The sequence below is a fragment of the Vulpes vulpes genome, chromosome 11 (assembly GCF_048418805.1).
Source record: "Vulpes vulpes isolate BD-2025 chromosome 11, VulVul3, whole genome shotgun sequence".
In the NCBI taxonomy this organism is placed as follows: domain Eukaryota; kingdom Metazoa; phylum Chordata; class Mammalia; order Carnivora; family Canidae; genus Vulpes; species Vulpes vulpes.
The window spans coordinates 20,295,076-20,315,303 of NC_132790.1; the positions used below are offsets into that span (position 1 = coordinate 20,295,076).

The 20,228-nt window shown below is 45.6% G+C and overlaps 3 protein-coding genes across 38 annotated transcripts in view; 1 reads left to right on the forward strand and 2 right to left on the reverse strand.

Moving 5' to 3' along the window:
• FHIP1B (FHF complex subunit HOOK interacting protein 1B) overlaps positions 1 to 20,228 on the forward strand; it is a 117,260-nt gene that overhangs the window by 42,771 nt on the left and 54,261 nt on the right. For 22 of the 36 annotated variants that reach the window (XM_072725768.1, XM_072725789.1, XM_072725766.1 and 19 more), the window contains exons 10-12: positions 2,214 to 2,392; positions 2,550 to 2,712; positions 5,135 to 5,657. In XM_072725768.1, the coding sequence (XP_072581869.1) occupies positions 2,214 to 2,392; positions 2,550 to 2,712; positions 5,135 to 5,496 (704 nt within the window). In that variant the 3' untranslated portion in view covers positions 5,497 to 5,657. Of the gene's footprint in view, positions 1 to 2,213; positions 2,416 to 2,549; positions 2,713 to 5,134; positions 5,658 to 20,228 lie in introns of those variants that run through there. The other 14 variants (XR_011995111.1, XR_011995110.1, XM_072725780.1 and 11 more) reach the window with 2 other exon arrangements.
• Positions 5,977 to 11,018, reverse strand: C11H11orf42 (chromosome 11 C11orf42 homolog). Its single transcript, XM_025987202.2, has 3 exons — positions 10,947 to 11,018; positions 6,381 to 7,179; positions 5,977 to 6,107 (listed from the first exon to the last, which is right to left on the reverse strand). The coding sequence occupies exons 1-3, from the start codon at positions 11,016 to 11,018 to the stop codon at positions 5,977 to 5,979; spliced, it is 1,002 nt and encodes a 333-aa protein (XP_025842987.1).
• OR52W1 (olfactory receptor family 52 subfamily W member 1) lies at positions 15,880 to 16,854 on the reverse strand. Its single transcript, XM_025987201.2, has one exon. The coding sequence runs from the start codon at positions 16,840 to 16,842 to the stop codon at positions 15,880 to 15,882; it is 963 nt and encodes a 320-aa protein (XP_025842986.1). The 5' UTR covers positions 16,843 to 16,854.

Sequence of the window (20,228 nt, forward strand, 5' to 3'; positions counted from 1 at the left end):
GCATGTTCCTCCTCTTCCCCAATCTGGCTGTTTCCTGGGATTGTGATTAGGATGTTCTGTATTTGCTGTTTCCTGGTGAATCACAGCAATATATCTGAATAATATATATGGAGGGCATACGTGCTATCCTGTATGTGCGGCATCTGTAAGCCATGCTGTTCCATGCTGTTCCCACCTTTATATTTGTCTGGGTGTTGGGTCTCTTGTCAACTTTTCTGTGGCCCAGGATCAGCTCTTCTGGTGTTCTTCCTCTACTCTGCCCTGGCCTCCTTTCTTCTCCCAGTCTCCTCAGAGAAGGATTCAATTTCAGGTTTTTCCTGTCCCTGTCCTTGTACCTTGTTGGTTGTTATGACTATCCAGTAAGACTTTCTTAAAAATTATGGTTAGTAGTAAGGACTGAAGCAGATAGAGTGAAATACCTCTTTGAGGGCTAATGACAAAGTGTGGTCCTGAGGTCCCCAGCTGAGTTCTTTGGTCTTTCCAGAGACCCTGGAGCTAGTCTTGACCTGAGTGGCTGGGCTAACTAACTCCTCTTTGATTTTTGTTTGAGAGCCAGTTCTACCATCCCACCTCTTATCTGGTTCTTATCCTTACTTCTCTTACTGTACGGGCAAAAAACACCTCTGAGAAGCAGTGTAGTGCTTTAGATTATACATACCTTGAATTAGTGTCCATCCACATCACTGATAGATGTAAACCACGTACTGTTGATACTGGTGCATTGGGAAAACTCAGCACGTGGTAGCTTTTCACTAGGATTATCATCTCTTGGGTGCATGGCAGATATAAGTTGACCAAGGTACCCACCCATCTTCTGGTTGTTTGCAGTCAAGTTATCATGTAGTCAAGTTACCAGCCCATGTCCTAACTGGGCCTGGGATATGCTGCCATCCTGCTTGCACAGCACCAAAACTTCTGCTCTAAAGTCATCACAACTCTCTTACAGACTAGAAAATATCTTTCCATTTGTTTAGGCTTTGCTCCTTCCTGCCCAATATCCTTGAAAGGTGGTATGTAGGTTTTACCACATTCTTGAAGCAAGCATTAATTGAAACTTATGTCCCTTTTCTTCTTTGTAAACTTATCTGAGCTTTTTGAATTTTCTCTTGCAAGAGTGACCCAATGAGAGAAACAGAAGGACAAAGTTATGGGGTATCTTTGGGACCCTGTTAAGCTAGAGTTGTATGGAGCTAAGACTAGTATCTGGAGTGGCGAATTTCTAGGATCTTTTTCAGAATTCATTGCCTCTTTCCCTTCATTGTTCTCCTTAGTTCATAGTGCAGTTTTTGGGTATAATTTCCTTCTCTTACAGATCCCTGGTCAGATAGACCTTGATGGTTCTAGAGTCCTCATGCTTGGTGATCTAGCTCAGTTGAGACCAATTCTCCTGGCAGATCATTCTAATCCCTTCTGTTATCTTCTCACCTGGCAGAGTCTCCCCTGAATCATTTTCCTCTGGCTGTGAACTAAACTCTTTTTTTCCTATGAATTCTCTTCTGCCTTCTTGGTTCCCAGTTCCTAAACACAGTTGATTTCTTCTTTGGGCTTCCAGAGATTTCTCTCCTATATTGAAGTTGGCCTGTGTAGTCACCTTTGTTTTTGCTACGGTTCATTCTTGCTTTCTTCTGACCCATATGTGGTGTTATCCTTTGTCGTGTGTATAACCTGATTCTTCTTTTGGTTCCAATCACTTTCTTGCTCATTCTTTTTTCTTTTGTGCCTCCTGGGTGAAGCTTAAAAAACTGGGAGAGGTTATGTAGCTTATAGTTATTATTGAGTACTTAGAATTTGCTAGATCTTGGGCTAACTGCTTTGTAAGAATATCTTTTTGATCCTTTTAATAATCTTGTGAGGTGGGTATATTTTATTTTGCCAAGTGGGAAACCATGCTTGGAGAATTTTGATTCATCCAGTAACATAACTAGTAAAAGATAAAGCTGAAATTTGAAACCGGGTCTGTCTGACTTCAGAGCCAATGATCTGACTCTTCATCTTGAGTGTGTGTAAAGCTGGCATCTGGACTCTTATGAGTCCATGTGGTGTCTGCCATTTCATCTCCTCCAAAGTAGGTGATCACAGGATTTTTAAACATACTCAGACACTGACATACAAAAAATTTTCATCTAGTTGGGGGTGGTCTCTTGGTTTTGGGAGGAATGAGTGTGATGTGCATTGTGTTCAGGCCTTGTATCCTTGTGCCCACCCTCCCCCAGGCCCCTTCATGGCTGTGCTCTTTGCCAAACTCGAGAACATGCTGCAGAACTCCGTCTATGTCAACTTCCTGCTGACGGGGCTGGTGGCCCAGCTGGCCTGTCACCCCCAGCCCCTGCTCCGCTCTTTCCTGCTCAACACCAACATGGTCTTCCAGCCCAGTGTCAAGTCCCTGCTGCAGGTGTGCGATGCATGCATGCATGGGTGCGTCCAGGCTCCATGGTGGGCCAGGCCCGCAGCTGGAGTGGCCCTGGGGGGACTGGGAACAAGCTCAGTGGGACTAGAAAGGACTGTCAGTCTAGAGCCACACAGAAATGTCATGAAGTTGTGCTTCATAGGTGCTGGGTTCTGTGAAGAATAAAATTGAGAGCTTTGCGGCCTCCCAGGAAGACTTCCCAGCACTGCTGTCCAAAGCCAAGAAGTACCTCATTGCCCGTGGCAAGTTGGATTGGGCCGAGGGCCCTGCAGCAGGACCTGCCCCCCGCCGCTCTGATCCCCTAGGTGAGGCCTACCCCACCACTCTACCCCTCTCCCTACCTTCCCTAGATAGCTTATTAGCCAAGGTTAGTTTTGAGCTCTTAAGAGTGAATTCTGTGCCATGAAGTGAGGAATTGCAGAAAATTGAGTCTTGATGTTTGTTTATTTGGCTCTGGTCAGAGGATAAAATACAGTTACATCCACCAAGAGCCAAATCAGCAGCACCAGCAAAAACTGCTTAGGAGTTGAGGACAGGCAAGGGGACAGAATAGTCTCTAGATTGAGGTATTGTTACTGCTCGGGAAAGGACATGGCATTTGACACGGTCCTTGAGAGATAGTTAAGACTTGGGTAGGCAAAAGAATGGGATGGCTTTATTCTTTTGTCCAGGGGACTGTAGGAACTATTTAGTTGGAGCAGGGGATTTAGAAGGTGGTGGAATAGTTGGTAGTAAGGCTGGAAAGATTTGGCCAGAGCAGTAGGTGCTCAGATTAGAGATTGAGCGGAGTAGAAGTTGTGATCTTTTAGGCAGTGAGAACCCACTGGAGGTTCGTAGATGTGAGAGTGGAGAGATAAGCATGTTAAGTTCATGTGTTAAATGAATTGGAGACAGGAGAAAATAGAGTCAAGAGGCTTCTGCTGTATTGCAGCTGTGACCAGCAAGGCTTGAATTAGAATAGTGGAAACAGAAAGGAAGAATTGGATAAGGTAGGAAATGGAAAGGAAGTATTGGCAGAATCTGGTGAATGGTTGTGATATATAGTGAGGAAGGAAGAGTTAAATATGCAAGTGTCTACTTGCCGTATGTGCTGGCCGTTGGCTTTGGAACAGGAAGCTCAGGGAGATACAAGATGAGACATCTGCTTTCTAAGAGTGACAGTCAGTCTAGAGAGTGACTAGAGAAGTGTCATAACTGAGAAAGCAAGGTCCCAAAGGTGGTAGATGTAGTGGCATCTAGTGCACGAGGAAAGGATTAACTTTGGATGGGAAAAATTCCCCCTCCCGTCCAGGCAAATAAGGATAGATAAAAGGTGGAAATGATATGTATCCATGGAGTTGTGAGGTGCAGAGAGGAAGGTCAGGAAATTGAAGTCCTTTATTTGCTAATTAAAATAGGAGGCAAAATAATCTGCTAAGAGCAAGAGAGCAGCCATAAAATGGAGGATCTTGAGAGATGTGGGTTGGGAAGACAGTACCAGAATGGTTATTATACGGTTGAAGTTCCTTAGCATGATTCCCCCATGGTACAGTACTGTGAAGGTGTCTTATGTCCATAGTACTGGCACTGTGTTCACTGTGGAGGTAAATAAGAGTCTGAACCCTTGAGTTTACAGATTACTATATGAGATAGAAGACCTATATATACATAAGTTATTTCAATACAGTGTGATAAAGGCAGTGAAATGGGAAGCCAGTGGAGGGTAGATCAGAAGAGGTTTCTCAGAGGGGTGGGGATAATGAGATTAGGCCAAGGATGAAAACAGTAGGGAGAGTAAAAATAAGGTAGAGAGGGCTGCCAAAGCATGAAAAGAGACTAGAGGGTTTCAGGAAAAGCAGATAGTGTGGGTACAAAGGCAGGGGAAGGTATAAAGAGTTTGGAGAAGGGGCCGGAGGGGGCATGTGAGCCTGGTTGTGAAGGCTTCTGAATGCCATATTTAATAGATCTGTGTAGCGTATCTCTGTAGCCAATGTTAGAGATAGAGAATAGGAACTGTAGCATGCTCTAGAGGCTAGATCCTCAGAGTCTAGGCCCTACATATTGGACAAAGATCCAGATCTAGGAATCTAGGAAGAAAATTATAGGAGAGAGGGCAATATTTTAAATGGTTTATTTGAGTCTAAGCTGAGATGAAGTTGTCTGGCCATGTAAAGTTGTCTAAGCTGATGTGAATTAGAAAGGGTGCTTTGGTAGATAGAGGAGAGGGATTGGTGGTAGGCAAAGTGGGGGCATAGGAAAACAGATTCTGTAGGGTTAGTGGAGTTTGAGAGAAGTGGTAAAGCCCCTGAACTGTGATTGCATATATGGCCCTGTGGTTGTAGAAGGAGCAGAGGATATGGGTCATGTGTTATAGGCAGGCAGAGGGAAGGTGGAAGTGGTTGGCTCCAGTTCAGGAGCGTAAGGTAGGGGTGTGTTATGGACTGAGGAGAAAGAGCTTAGTGATGGTAGAGTATTGATTGGAAAGGGAGGAGTAGTGAGAGAGTCCCTGGGGTGAGAGGGTGTGGGGAAGGGGTCTTGGTTGGGAATAAGTGGCTCAACTGTTGACTGATGGATGGTTGGCTGGGTGGGGAGGCTGGATAGAGGGAAGAAGGCTCGGCAGGCAGCATTTTGGTTTTTGAGTCCTAGTTGAGACGTCCATGAACCCAGGGAGGGGGGCATCTCTCTCAGATGGGGAGAGTGTGCCTGACCCCAGCACCTTCACAATCCCCGATACCCATTTATTCCCAGTGAAGAGCCGGAGGCCATCCTTGGGGGAGTTGCTCCTGCGGCATGCACACAGTCCAACCAGGGCCCGGCAGGCGGCACAGTTGGTTCTTCAGCCTGGGAGAGACGGCGCAGGACTTGGCCTAGGTGGGGGCTCCCCTGGGGCTTCAACTCCAGTTCTGCCCCCTCGGGGTGGGGCCCCTGAGCGCCAAGGTGAGGCTCTGCGAGTCAAGAATGCGGTCTACTGTGCAGTCATTTTCCCTGAGTTTCTCAAGGAGTTGGCTGCCATCTCCCAGGCCCATGCTGTCACCTCGCCTTTCTTGTTGGATACTTCAGAGGAGGGATCTGGCCCTCCTGTCTCAGGCTTTGGGCCCCTCAATCCTTAACTTTCTTCCATGGACAATCAGAGCCTCGCGTGGCCTGGGCCAGGGCCGGGGTGTAGGCTCCTTTTTATGTTTGGAGGCAGTGGCAAGAGGACTTTTTAATTTATTTCCGATGAATGTTTTATGGAGAACTTGTTGCAATATGTATAAAAGGGAAATCTCTATTCTGTGCTCATTCTTCTTTCCCACCCTTTTTTCTGGGGCTGCAGCCCCAGGAAGGTTGTATATAAATGGGGAGGTCAGGGGTATTTTCTCTCTCATGGGGACATTGGTACTGAGGTTTCAAGGTGCTTCTTATGCCCTTAAAGGATGAGGGGGTCATGGAGCCTAGGGAAGAAAGTAGGAACTCTCCTCCATCCCCCAGAAGGAAGAAGCAGCATGGGCCCAGCATGGTTTGGGGGAGCAGCAGCTGATGTTTATTGGGGACCAGTATCCCTATGCCAGATCTTGGGGGCCTCGCCCCCTGCATCTCTCGCCTCAGCTTCATTCGTCGCTGTCGAATTCTGAGGACAGACCCTGCAGCAGGGGCAGGGACATGGAGTGCCGGTCGGGGTCCCCGGGGCCCCCACCCTGGACTCCTGGTGGGGGGCTGCGGGGGCTGAAGAGCCAGTTCTCTGCCAGGGTTGGGGATAGTCACAGCTTGACTCATGCCCTGGTCTTTCTGCCTCCCTGGTCCCTCCCTGGCCCTCTATGCTGTGCCCACCCCCTCACCAGGACCAGGCTTCCACCTCATTGCCCCCCAGCTCCCTCACTCCATCCCCTTTACCAGGATCCAGTGTGGAGTTAAGGGTGCCCCACACATTCCTGGGGCACACATTCCTATATTCCCTATGCTCTTTCCCTCCACCCGATCCCATCCCTCTCAGCTTCATATACCCTATTAGTACCTGACAACATCTGGGGCCTCCTGCGGAAGGGGTTTCGACCCTTGTAGGAGAATCTGGTGGGTCTGCCTCCGGGCCCTTCCTGTGGAGGTGGTGTAGGTGGGGCTGGGACAGGTGGGGGCACATCAGCAGCTTCAGGGATATTGGCAGGGGCTGATGTAGGGGCCAGAGATGGCATGATGCCGAGGTTGGGTCTGACCCAGTTGGCACCATGGGGCAGTGGATCTTTGGTCAGAGGCTTCTGCGGTCCCAGCACTCCTTTGGGCTGCAGTGAAAACTTGAGGCAGGAGAAGGCAACAGGCAGTGACCGTTGTAACCGAAGCAGCTGGGGCTCACGGGCTGTAGGTAACAGCCCGAGCTGCAGCCAGGAACAGGAGAAGACCTGGTAGATGACATAGATGCTGTGGGTGCTTCGGAGCCAGGGAAGATTTTGCTGTAGGCTCACCTGCCCTGGTGGCAGCAGCAGGAAGGCCACCTTCTTGCGCAGGCCACCCATGTGCAGGCGGATCCGGCAGGGCTGCCCATCCAACAGTCGCATTTCTTCATAGGCTATCTCTGCTCTGCCGTTTGGTGAGTATTCCCGAGTGCAGTGGGCAAAGGCACCCTCAGACCCTGCCTGCTCCAGGAGGTTTGGTAGTGGCCCCACTGGTTGTAGTGCACGCCGACCCTGCCGACCTGGTAAAGCCAGGCGGGTGTGGGCTGGGCGGGACTGCTTCACTAGCACACCCAGTAGGTCATAGCAGGCTGCATCCGACAGGAAAGGGACTGCCACTACATTGGGCCCAAAGCGCTCCTCGATAACCTGCAGATGGCCAGTTTATAGGTCAGGGACTGAGTCAGGAGTTACCTGGTAGCCTACTCTAGATTGACCCTCCCACTGTTCACTGTAACTACATCTCCACAATGTGCTCAGACTGTTAGGTTTCCTCCTTATTTCCTAGTTCTGTCCTGTAGCAAACCCTTGAATGTCTACCATGTGCCAGACCCTGCAGATACTGGGAATACATAAAAACATGAGACTTAGTCTAATGGAGGAGACAAAAATACAAACAGTAGTCAGCGAAATAAAATAATAGCAAGGTGTGGAGGAGACCAGAAGTGATTTAACACCTTTTGTCTTTGACAGAAGAGGATCAGAGAAGGTTCCTAGGTGGTAATACTTGAGCTTTGAGGAAATTAGCTAGGTAGGATGGTCAATCCAGGGAGAAGATACAGCCAGTTAAAAAACCTGAACTTATAAACTAAGAAGGGCAATTCAGGAATGCATAATTTCATAGTACTTAAACATAGGGTCTGAAGAGGGACAGGAATACGGGAACTAGACTATGGAAGATCTTGTGTGTGCTAAGTGATAGGGATTTGATACTGAGGTCAATGGAAAACCACTTGGAGGGCTCTGGGTAAGAGGAGCAGGATTAGAAAGGTGCTTTAGAAAGTTATGTTGAGGGATGCCTCAGTGAGTTAGCGGTTGAGCATCTGCTTTCGGCTTAGGGTGTGATCCTGGAGTTCCGGGATCAAGTCCCACATTGGGCTCTCGCCATGGAGCCTTCTTCTCCCTCTGCCTATGTCTCTGCCTCTCTCTGTGTCTCTCATGAATAAATAAAATCTTAAAAAAAAAGTTAATGTTGAATAGCAAGACAAAATAAGGAGAGAGAAAGATCAGTTAAGAGTATTATAATACTGCAACCAAAACATGGCGAGGCCTTCAACTAAAATCATGGGGGAGGATCTGTAGGGTATAGAATTAGTAGAAGTTGGTCAATTAAGGAGTCTGGGAAAAGGAATCATGAAGGAATAGTCTTAGATGACTGGTTAGATGGGTGATGTCATTCACTACAGTGGGTACACAGGGAGAGGTTTGGAATGACCACTCTTCAACATCTGCTCTGGCTGCAAGGAGTAGTGTTAGGGATTTGAGGCCTCATCTCTGTAATGCTGGTCCCAATTTGCTTTTAGGGATTCTAGTGCCTCTTGGTTTTGTCCTTCTTGTCTTGGCTTTTGGTTTGGTAATCCAGTTCTGGAAAGTTTAACTTCATGACCAACTTGGAAACCTTGTAAGATCCCCTCTAGTAATTGTACGTATGTTTGATCTCTACTCACCAAAGATATTGCTGGCCGAGACTCTGGCTCTGTGTTCTGTTAGGGAGTACAGAAAATTCCCTGTTTGGGTCCCTTTTCTGTTTGAGACCTATTCTGAAAATGCTCTGTTCTACTCCTCTTCCTCAGCCCCCAGTTCCAACATGTCTGTCTCCCTATTGCTGGCATTGGCCACTTTGATGGTCTTCTGGTAGAATTCATCAATGATCCCTTAAGGCCAGTTTGGATTTTGCTACATAGAGCTGTTTTGGAAGTGCTGCCCCATAGCATGAGAGGAGAGTAGCTAACTGATAGAGTTGCACTTAAAACAAGCTGAGATAGCTTGAAGTCTACGTCTTTTGTCACCTAGCAAGGAAATAAATGGTGCTCTTTCTTAATCTGCATGGAAGAATTTCCCATCATTCCTCTCCTTTGCTTCGTTGAGACATGGAATTCTTTCTGGTGGGGGCATCAGGCTGAAGGACAGGGCTCTGAGAAGGTCCATTTGGGTTACCAGGGGTGACAGCAGAGCACTGGTGGTTTGGCATTTTTGTATAGAATGGTCTGCCCCATGACAAAGAAAGTGTAGTCACCATATAACTTTAGAATGCTACCCTAGCTGGTCCCTAGGATCCTATACAAATAAGACAAATAGGAGTGTCCCCAGAAGGGGATACTTTAATGGGATCTTGATTTAAAATTCCTAGTTCTGGGGCACCTAGGTGGCTCATTTGGTTAAGCATCTTCTTTGTTTTTGGCTCAGGCCATGATCTCAGGGTCCTGGGATTGAGCCCTGCATTGGGCTCCCTGCTCAGCTGGGGGTCTGCTCCTTTGCCCTCTGCCCCTTCTCCCTGCTTGTGTTCTCTTTTTCTGTCTCATAAATAAAATCTTAAAAAAAAAAAATTCCTAGTTCTTACGGTCCAAGTGTCTGTTTAAAGATGAATCCCTGATTTAGTTGGAGGCTTTTCCCCAGAATATAGATACTGCCTTTTGTGGGGGATTTATTATTAGTCCCTCTTTCTTACCCTTGAGGCCCCCAGTAGTTATACTAAAATAGGGAAAATAAGGCACTCATTTCTATGCCAGGGTGACTATTCTTGGTAGAGTCACCATTTGAGACCACTACCTGTTCCCACTGCACTTTTACTTCTGGGTGAGTTCTGTGAGATATAGAGGCCTGCAAATTGAGATCTCCCAGGGGCAACCTGGGAAGGTGAGTGTGGAAGACTGTCTTCCTGGATGTGCCTTGGCTGGTTTGGATTCTGAATGAGGAACTCTTGAGCCACATTCTGGTTAGCTGTATGTTCTACAAAGTGTTCAGTTAACTCTCAGCAGTTCTGGAGAGAGGAAACCAGGTCACTCAGAGGTGTCCTGCACCTTGATTTTGGAAAACATTACCAGTGATTTATCCTCAATGTCTATGTTGCCTTTCCTGATAATTTTGCCTTTAACTAGGGAATTTTTCTGATGGTCAGAGATCGTGTAACTTTTTACTAGTTGATGATCACATTAACGTTCATCCTAATGAAATGTTTGATCTTGTCTAGACCAACCTTTTACACTGCTGAAACCAGGTACTTTGAACTTGGGAGGGCTTTGGCTTCTGTTTCTACTTCCCTGGGAGGCTGACCTTTGTGGTGAGCTGCTGGAGTTACATGCTATTAAAGTTGCTTTGAGTCTGATAGGCACTACTGTAGGATGGTTTTTTTAAACTTGCTTGGCTGCCTTCAATGAGTGTTTGAAATTCATTATTCTTCAAATTACATAACTGGAATCCGATCCCTAAATTCTCCAAATTCAGAAATTGAGCCATCCTGATTTGGTGGGACATCTGCCTGCTCCTGAAAATCTACATATTTTGCTCAAAACCCAAATTTTCCATTCTGTGGAAGTTAAAGGTGAAGAGGTCGAAGTTTCTTTAGAAAGTTTAAAGGGCCCTTTGTGATCAGCCCCCGTACCTCTTTGGCCTCATTTTCACTACTACTCATTTGAACTCTACTCTAGAGGACTATTTGTAGTTCACAAATACATAGTTTTCTTTTTCCTCTCCTGGCTTTTGTATGTGTGCTACCTTTAATTAGGACACCATTCACTCACTCACTCACCTGCCCACCTACTCGTTAACTCAGTTAGGTGTTTATTAAGCACCAATTATGAATCAGGAATTCCTTTTCCCTCTATATGAGAATAATTTCTCCTTGCCTAGCTAGAATGTCACTCTCTAGGAAGTCTTCTTGACCTAAGTCCTACACTGATTTAGCACTTCTTTCTGTTCTCACTGATTCCTATTGCTTTTCAAGGAACCTTTTTCCAGTTTTGCAATTGTGATGAAATTGGACTGTGTGCAAAGCACTTAGTGCAGTGTCTGGCATGTGAACAAGCACTGAGTAAATACTAGTTACTATTGTCTCCAGGCTTCCCACCCCTTCCTACTCATAAGTTGCTCAGACTCATCTAGGTTACACTTTGTTACTTTCTTTTTAGCCCTCTTACTTTATCCTTGATGAGAGCCCACGTGGCATCAGCTTCATCCAGTGTCAGCAGGTGGGGGGTACCAACTAACATGGTGGATTGTGGGAGGGGTTAGGCAGGGCAGTGGCTGCTGCAGGAACCCCAAGCTGCCCAAGGAGGTGAGGCCCCAGGCCTCAGGCTTTGACCTACTATAGCATGAGGTCATAGAGGTCCTGTAGATAATGGGGCCTTGGGTGGGGAGAGGGCAGTCACTTTACTAGCCTCACTATGCCCATAGCCTGATACCATACCCTCAAGTCACTTATCCATTCTCCTCCTCCTTAGGGGAGAAGAATGCAGGTGTGTCTGGGTGCATTTGTATATGTCTGTGTGTGCATGTATGAGTGCAGGTGTGTGTGTATTTCTTGGCCTGAGTTATTTAAGGAAGCAGAATCAGATTTCCCCCTTCAGTAGCCTCCTGAAGCAGTTTGCTGTACTATCTTATCAGCTGCAGATGACTTCCTTGTGAGGTTAGATAGGGGTCCTGAAGGACATGGGAGAAATATAAATCAGGACTTAGACTGAGAACTAAGCAGTAGTTCTTAACCTTGGTCATACTTTGGAATTATCTGGGAGCTTTAAACACTACAAATACATGGATCCTACCCCCAGGGATTCTGATTTAATTGGTCTGGAGTGTGCCTAGGCATTAGGATTTCTAAAAGCCTCTCAGGCAATTCTTAGGTGCAGCCTAGGTTGAAACCTATTATTAATGAGTAGGTTACAGTTGCAGTGAAAACCAGGTGTGTGTGTAGGAGGGTGCCATATGAGTGGTGACAATGTGGTGGATAAGAATCTAATTGGGATAATGTTGCCTTAGTAACTGAAGAGGACTTTAAGGAAGCCAGAATTATCCAGGTAAATTTGAGGAAATTTTTCTCCATGTGCCATTCCCTGTCCTAAACTAATCTGTGTCTAGTTGGCATTCTCCTACTGCAGTCCTAATCTCTGTGTGATTTCCCCTTGTGTCTGTCCCAGAGATCTCAACCTGGTGTTTGCTGGATAAGAAGAGTGGCTTTTTGGAGAAGAACCACTCTGGAGAGCCTTTCTGGTAGCTACTCTCCCACTCTACCATTTATCTGTCCAAAGAGTCTTCTTTTGAGTCCCTCTAGAGAGTCTTCTGCATCCCCAGGAAGACCACTTCTGTATGGGGAGCATTCTTTCCTATTCTGGCCTAACATGTAGGGCTGTCCCATGAATTTGGCTATCCTCTGATCTGGCTGAAGTGGTCTCTCTAGACAGGGCTAAGGGTGTGGGTGCTAGGTGTTTAAGATTTAACAGTGGACAGGGGACTATGCTCTAGGAGAGGAATTGATATTAAATATTTGTTGAATTGTTGAAGTCACGTATGTTAGAGGCTGTGCCAAACACTTTGAATTCATTACCCTGGTTAATCCTTTTAGTAATGCCATGAAGTAGGTACTATTATTTTCTCATTTTACAAGTGAATTGATGGGCTCAGAGAGGTTAAGTAGATTAATACAAGGGATGCAATGAGTTAATGGAGGATCTGGGATTCAAATCCAAGTTGGCCTGATTCCAGTTTTTAAATTTAAATTTGAATGGTAGTTCCTTTTCGTGGAGGGAGAAATTGCAGTGTCCCTTCTGCTCTCCTGAGTGTATGGTGGGAGGGTGCCTGCTCAGTGGACATGCAAAGTCATGTACTGAAAAGGAAGTGGGCAGGATGGGAGAAATGCTGCAGTAGACCAAATGAGAAACCCCAAACTTCTTATCAGGGCAGGCAAAACCAAATTTCTACTCTACGCCCTCTTAGCTCTGCACTAGGAGTGGTCTTTGGTGTAGTATAGTTGATACCTCTGTTCCCTTCAGAAAGGAATCCTGAGTGAGGTAGCAGTTGGGGAGAGACATTATACCAGGACAAGGGACACAGACAGTGCAAGGAGGCAGAGATGCAAAGGTACAGACATGAGAGTTACTGATAAACATAGGCAGGGGATGGTGTACATCCATATCCTGAGGGGGTTCTAGAATGAGAAGGGAATGAATAGGGTAGGGACAGGGATGATGGGCTGTTGGTGAAATATGAAGAGGATTTTTTCAGATTTTCATAGAGGAGGCTAAAAGGTAAAATTGGGTATAGATAAACTCCTCAGCCAGAAGCCCATGTCTTCATCTCTTTTGCTGATGATCATAATTCTTTAAGCTCCCTGCATTCCGTACTGCCCTACCCTGACATTAAGTGAGTCTGTTTTTCCCTTTGGCTCATAGAGTCTTAAGATTGAAAGTTGCTGAAGGAAAACAAATGATGACTGAGTTCTGGATGGAGTTGAGCCTAAGGGCTGAGCTGTTTGGGCCATACCTGGTCATGGGGTTGTCTCTAGTGTGGCACATACTGGGGTTTCCCTGGACACAGATCATCTGCATCATATCTGAGTGGTGACGACTGCAGAGCATGAGAGGAACAAACAGGCAGGGGCTGGTTATTTAGGAAACATGAGGTTCTCTGTAAGAACCTCCAGGGCAGTATAGAATAGTGTTGATAGCCAAGCCTTTGGAGGAATAAAGAGCCCTAACCAGTCTCTTCACTACTCTCAGGCTACAGGGATAACTGTACAAGTCCCTATTTGAAACCTTTAGGGGTAGATATATTTTGGACTTGAGATTTTCAGGTTTTAGAAAGGGAATATAGTGCCTTTATCATATATAAAGGAGTACCCCAGTGAGGTTTAGGGCAGTGCCCTATAATCAAACACATCAATATTTCTGCAGCTAAAGGTATGAATATTCACACCAAGTGAGATAAATAAAATACTATAGATACCATCGTGACGTTTCAGGTTGGGTTTTGAACCAAAGTCATGAAAAAGCTATTGTTTCTTCAGATATTTTTTTTATTTTGGAATTGTGGATGAGGGACCATGGGATTACTCTTAGGTTGTTGTGAGGAGTAAGGGAGTGCTGGTAGTTTTCTAAACACATCACACGGTAGGTGTGTGATCTCAATCCAAAACAAAATACTAATGTCCAAGTGGGTGGATTTTTGGCCTGAAGAAAGAAGGTTCTTGCAATGAATAATGCACGACTTTGAAATCAGCTGCCTTGGGGAGCTGTGCACAACCAGGGAACGAAGGTGCCTTAGACAGGAGGTTTCCTGTGGTGGGAAGGTGATAGAATTCATTGCTTATGAACATTGACTGCATAGGATTTCCCTTTTCATGTACCACAGGGGAAAGGCAAAAAATGTGCGTAATGTGTATGTGTGACAGGGGATGTCACATATACATTTCTTTATAATAATGTTGTAATAAATATCTTACTGCATACATCTTTGTTTACATCTCTAATTATTTTGTCAGGATAGATTTATTGAAGAAGAATCCCTGAGAGAAGGATATGGACATCTTAAAGACTCATGACCAATTAAGATTAGATTTTGTCACAATTATCCACAAAATCATTACCTGAGGAGTTTTTTTTAACTCAGAACTTCATGAAAAAGATTAGTTTTGAGAATGACTAAGCCCACACTTGAGGAAAACTGTAGATCCCCCCAGTGTGACAACACCTCTGAAAATCATGTAGAACTCTGTACTATCTCTTTAGCTCCTTGTTAATGAGGACCAGGTGAGACCCCATGTGGCCCTGGAGAGGATGTCACCTGCTTTTTCAGATCTGCAGCCTCCTCTTCTGTGTGCTATCCCGTGGTGTTTGGCCCAGGTGTCTGTGCTGAGTGGTCAGCACTGCACTTCACTTTAGGTCTTCATGGCTGACTTTAAGACCTGCAGTTATGGTAGTTTCCCCAGAACTTGGGTCTACTTGTGCGGCCTGCAGCTTTCTCAGATCTTATAATGGTGGATCCCTGCCTTTTGTCTGAGATTATATTCATTTTTGGCTCCATGCTGGTGTGAAAGAGCTTTTGCACAATGTCCCTTCCAGTATAGATTCTTAACTGAGTTAATCTCCTGTTGGGCAACACCATGATGCTTCCTGTGTAATACCTCTATTCTCTGCTAGCCACAGCAGTGGGAAATACTCCTATTTAATCGTATATCACCAATATCATATGCTTCTAGTGATGTTAGCTAGGACAAATGGGGGTGTTGATGTGGATTTTATTTGAGAATTCAACGTTCTTGGCTGAGGATGCAGAGAAGAGCAAATTCATAAGAGACCACAGTGACTGGATGTCAGGCAAGCAAGTGAAGTGATTATAATGATTTCCTGGGATATAAAAATTTCTTTCAGTTGGACCTTTGACTCCTGAGGCTTTAGGCCCAGGAAGAGAAATTCTAGCAATTAATTCTTGAGATATTGACAGGAGAGTGGGGGTAATTACACATTAGACAAGGAGGATTCTCTGAACTGGGAATGGCAAAGATCAGTGTGCTGGCCAAATTTGGGACCCTAGTCTGGGTGCATTATCCAGATTCTCAGAATGTGGGGAATAAGCCTGTAATTCCTTCCCTAAGGACAGGATAAAAATAGAATCTGGCTCCAGAAATGGGGAGAACTATGATCCCAGACAAGTACCCAAACACTTGCCTCCTGAGGCAGCATCACTCTTCCTAGACCCCCAGGTCTAGCATCTGTAGGTGAGCTTTCTTGTGGAAACATGGGAAGACTTAGGTTAAAATGATGGAGGGGCTAGGGAGGAGAGTTTTCTTTAAGTTAAATCTCACGTACTATAAGCCATGATAACTCCTGATCTTATTTCCCTGCATGGTAACGTGTAGCCCCCTACCTCACTCCTCCCAAGCAAGATATGTGGATAGGCTAAAGTCTGCAGATGCTAGTGATAATGGATAGTAGAGACTTCACAGCAAATAGTTGTTGAATGGTTATCACAGTCATATGTAGACAGTGGGACAAACATGACATAATCCCCACCTCCAGGCTCTAGACTCTCTTGAATGTTCCCTCACCTCCACCAGCAGGCTCCATTGTTTTATGCTCATTAGAGCTGGCTTTTTCTGAATGTGAAGGTTTCCAGGAGCCGGTCCCTGATTTGCTTGGTGCGGACTCCATAGATGAGTGGGTTGAGGGCAGGTGGCAGCAACAAATAGATGTTAGAGAGAAGAATGTGCACAGGCTTTGGGATGGTGTGACGACCAAAGCGATGTGTGAGGTATGAGAAGAGACCAGGTACATAGAAGGCCAGAATGACACAGATGTGGGAACTACATGTGCCAAAGGCCTTGGCCCGGGCCTCCCAGGTAGGCAGCCGCAGTACAGTGTGGGCAATGAGTCCATAAGAGCCAGCGATGCCCAGGATATCTATGCCTGACACGGCCAGTGAAAGTGCCAGCCCATACAAATTGTTAGCTTGTGTGTTGCCCACCACCAGCTCTACCACTGCCATGTGTGCACAGTAGGCATGGTCTATGGTCTTGGCTCGGAAGTACTCAAATCGCGCCACCAGCAGAGGGAAAGGCACAACAATAGCCACAGCTTTCAAGGCCAGTGCCAGTGCTGCATAGCCTACACGGGCTTTGGTGATTAGGAGAGGGTAATGTAGGGGACGCCCTACTGCCACAGCACGATCACAGGCCATGGCCAACAGTACACCGGATTCCACAGCAGTCAGTGCATGAACAAAGAACATCTGGGCCAGGCAGGCACCGTATGGCATAGGCCGGGGCCCAAGCCACATCACAGCAAGCAACCCTGGGGCTATAGATGTGGCTAAGCCCAGGTCTGTGGCTGCCAGTGTGGCCAGGAGTAGAAACATGGGCTGCTGCAGTGTGGAGTCTATCTGCACCAATGCCAACAGTGTTCCATTGCCCAGCAGGGCCAGCAGATACATGGGCCCAAAGACCAGTGTCAGCCAGGCCTGGGTACCCCCTAACCCTGGAATGCCAGTCAGTATAAAGAAAGTGGGGCGTGGGAAGGTGGAGTTGAGATGTGGACCTTCTGCCATCCTGTGGGGGCAAAGCTTTAGGGCTCATGGGGGCATGACTCCTGATAGGGGAGAGATACTAGAGGGTGTTATAGTGGCACAGACCCATCCATGGGGTATGTGTAGGGGGAGTGCAGGGTTGGGGGGGTCACAGGGTTATAACCTTTGGTTGGGGTTTTGGATAAATAATCAAAGTCACTACCCTAGCTTAGATGGGAGAATCCTTTGTGCCTAAAAGCCCATGAGTGTTGTAGGGGGACAAATAGGGGGGGAGGGACACTGGTATTGAGAAATGAGGGCCTCACTGTTGCAGTGGCTGGTATAGCTGGAGGTCACCTGAGGGTTGGGGCTGAGATGAGTGTTTTTCTTCCTCAGGATCCAAAGTAGAGTCCATCTCAGTCTCCTTAAGGTGGAGAGAAAGCCAGAGCTGGTGGGGGATCAGGCCCCAGGCTGTACTGTCCTTGATTGTATATCCTTAGGCAGAGCTCCTGGGCCTCAGCTTCCTCAGCTGTACAGTGGGGCTGGGCACAATGATTGTAGTGTTGTCCAGCTTTAACATTCTGGGTATCAACCCTTGGAGAAGAAGAGTAGAGAGAAGAGGAGAAACAAGAGGAGGAAGATTGGATCTGCAGTGAAGCTGGAAGCCTCACGTGACAGGAGAAAACCTGGGTTTTGGGGGTGCTCACATTTTACCTTGATGCTGAAGTAGTGAACTTGAACACCTGCTGGAGAGTTGAAGTTGGGTGGCAAAAAGCACTGACAAAGAAATGGCAGCATAAAAGGGAACTTCTCTGTCTCCCTTCCTTCTTCACAATCCAGAAAGGGGTCCCACTAAAGTCTTATTCCTGGGGTGCCAGAGGGAGTGGAGCTTCCAAAGGGGGAGGAAATGGCACTCAACCCAGAGTAGCAGGCATACGTGGAAGAAGCATCTCTGATGTAGGAGGAGGTCAGGTGAGTAGAACCGATTTCACCCAGAATCTAGCTCACGGCAGCAGATGAATAAACATTGAATGGATAAATGAACAGGAGGAGAGCACCCCAGAAGACTTGACTGGAGAAAGATCCTGAGCACTGTGTGTTGGCACCTTCTCTTCACCTTGACCAATGCCTATGGGGCCTTTTATGAAGCTTCTTACCTGCTCCCCTCAGGGACCTTACCCCTCCCACCTGTGCCACATTAACTCTTCCCTTTGCTGCCTCCTTGCTCAGAGCTGACAGCACGATAACTCAGGAAGTAGAGGGAGGAGGCAGAGGTGGGGACAACAAGGAAAGAGACTGATTTATAGGAGTGGAGAGATCTGGGAAAGAGGAACACTTCCTCTTTCCAGTCTTTGCTGACTCCCTGAAGTCTGGAGAGAAGCCCTTGCTATATTCTTGAATAGCATTGATCCCACTCTATTGTAATTACTTGTCTCTCTCCCTTCCACCCCCATCCCCAGATTGAAAGAGTTGTAGGCAGTGCTTCTTATTAGCCAGCATCTCTACTGCTCATCACAGTGCCTGGCATCTAGTTGTCTATGAACAAATATTTATTGCTTTTAATTGTGTGATAGTACTGCTGGCCCAAACAGCATTTACTGACTAACAGTGGCTCCTACAGTTTTCAGAAGCCTTTGGTATCCATGGAGATGAGAAAGAAAAGTTATTCACCATCAGCCACGAGTCCACTGGGTATGATTCTGTTCTGAGGAGACCTATCCTAAAAATCAGCACAGTATGCAAGATAATGTAATAAAAACAAGGCTTGTGGGAAAGGTGGCAATAGGGTACAACATTCAAAAACCTTGTCAGTGACACATTTAAAAAAGGATAAGACCCTAATAAAAATGGCACCATTTTACATATTTTACATATTTTACTGGTTAGAAAGCACAGAAACACACCAATAAATATGACACATTACCTAGAGTTTTCCTTGTGGAACCATTAGAGGCTTATGAATAATTGAGAAATGGTAGAAGGGGAGATTATGATAGTCCCCCTTATCTGTGGTTTCGCTTCTGCAGTTTCAATTGCCTGCTGCCCTCAACCACTGTTGGGAAGCAGATGATCCTTTCTGATGAATCATCAGGTCAATTGTAGCCTAACACTACGGTCACAATGCTGTGTTATTATACCCCTAACTTCGTGTCCTCATGTAGGCATTTTATCCTTTCACATCATCACAGGAAGAAGGGTGAGTACAATGCAGTAAGTTATTTTGAGAGAGAGAGAGAGAGCACATTCACATGACTTTTATTACAGCATATTGCCATTATTATCAGTTATTGTTAGTCTTGCTATGCTTAATTTATAAATTACACCTTATTATAGGCACGTATGATAGGAAAACACCGTATAGGCATACCTCATTTGATTGTGCTTCACTTGATTGCACTTCACAAATAATGTATTTTTTACAAATTGAAAATTTGTGGCAGCCCTGCTTCTAGCAAGCCTATCGGTGCCATTTTTCCCAACAGTGCTTGTTCACTTTGTGTCTGTGGCACATTCTGGTAAATCTCGTAGTATTTCAAACTTTTTCATTATTATTATATTTGTTTTTTTTTCATTATTATTATATTTGTTATGTTGATCTGTGATCAGTAATTACAGCTCACTGAAAGCTCAGGTGATGGTTAGCATTTTTTAAGCAATATGATTTTCAGAGATTTAAAAAAAAAGATTTTCAGAGATTTATATATATATTTTAGAGTGAGCTCATGCTGAGGGGAGGGATAGAGGGAGAGGGAGAAAATCTCAAGCAGACTCCCTGCTGAGTGCAGAGCCTGACATGGGGGTTTGATCTCATGACCCTGAGATCCTAACCTGAACCAAAATCAAGAGTTCGGTGCTTAACTGACTGAACCACTGAGCCACCCCTAGCAATAAAGTTTTTAAATTAAGTTAATCTCATTGTTTTTGTTTTGTTTTGCTTTGTCTTTTTTTTTTTTTTAAGACATAATGCTATTCCACACTTAATAGGCTATGGTATTATATAAACACTCCATATATGCACTGGGAAACAAAAACTCATTTGACTCACTTTATTGCTATATTTACATTATTGCAGTGGTCCAGAACTGAATCAGCAGTATTTTTGAGGTATGCCGTATATATAAGGTTCAGTACTATCTCTGATTTCAGGCATCCACTGGGGTCTTGGAATGTATAACCTGTGGATAGCAGGGGACTATTATAATATGAAATCTGGTGGAATCTTATAACACCACATATGCATGATGTATTTCATAACCTAAGTGGTGATAGATGTTTCAGGTGTGAGCATGTTGGATTTTCTTTTGCTTCTGTGTTCAGCAGTTTTGAATGCAGTTTTGTGCATTCACATAGTTCCTGGCAGAGGGAATCACAGGTTATACTGAGTTTCCCAATGTGTCAATTGTTTGAAACACATTTGCTTTTCAAAA

Excerpts from the sequence above, each read along its gene's own strand:
- OR52W1 (XM_025987201.2), bottom strand. The coding sequence starts at position 16,842 with ATGGCAGAAGGTCCACATCTCAACTCCACCTTCCCACGCCCCACTTTC.
- C11H11orf42 (XM_025987202.2), bottom strand. The coding sequence starts at position 11,018 with ATGTTAGTTGGTACCCCCCACCTGCTGACACTGGATGAAGCTGATGCC. Across the intron at positions 7,180-10,946 it reads GGGCTCTCATCAAGGATAAA|GTTATCGAGGAGCGCTTTGG; the intron begins GTAAGAGGGCTA and ends GGCCATCTGCAG. Across the intron at positions 6,108-6,380 it reads GAGGCCCCAGATGTTGTCAG|AGAACTGGCTCTTCAGCCCC; the intron begins GTACTAATAGGG and ends CAACCCTGGCAG.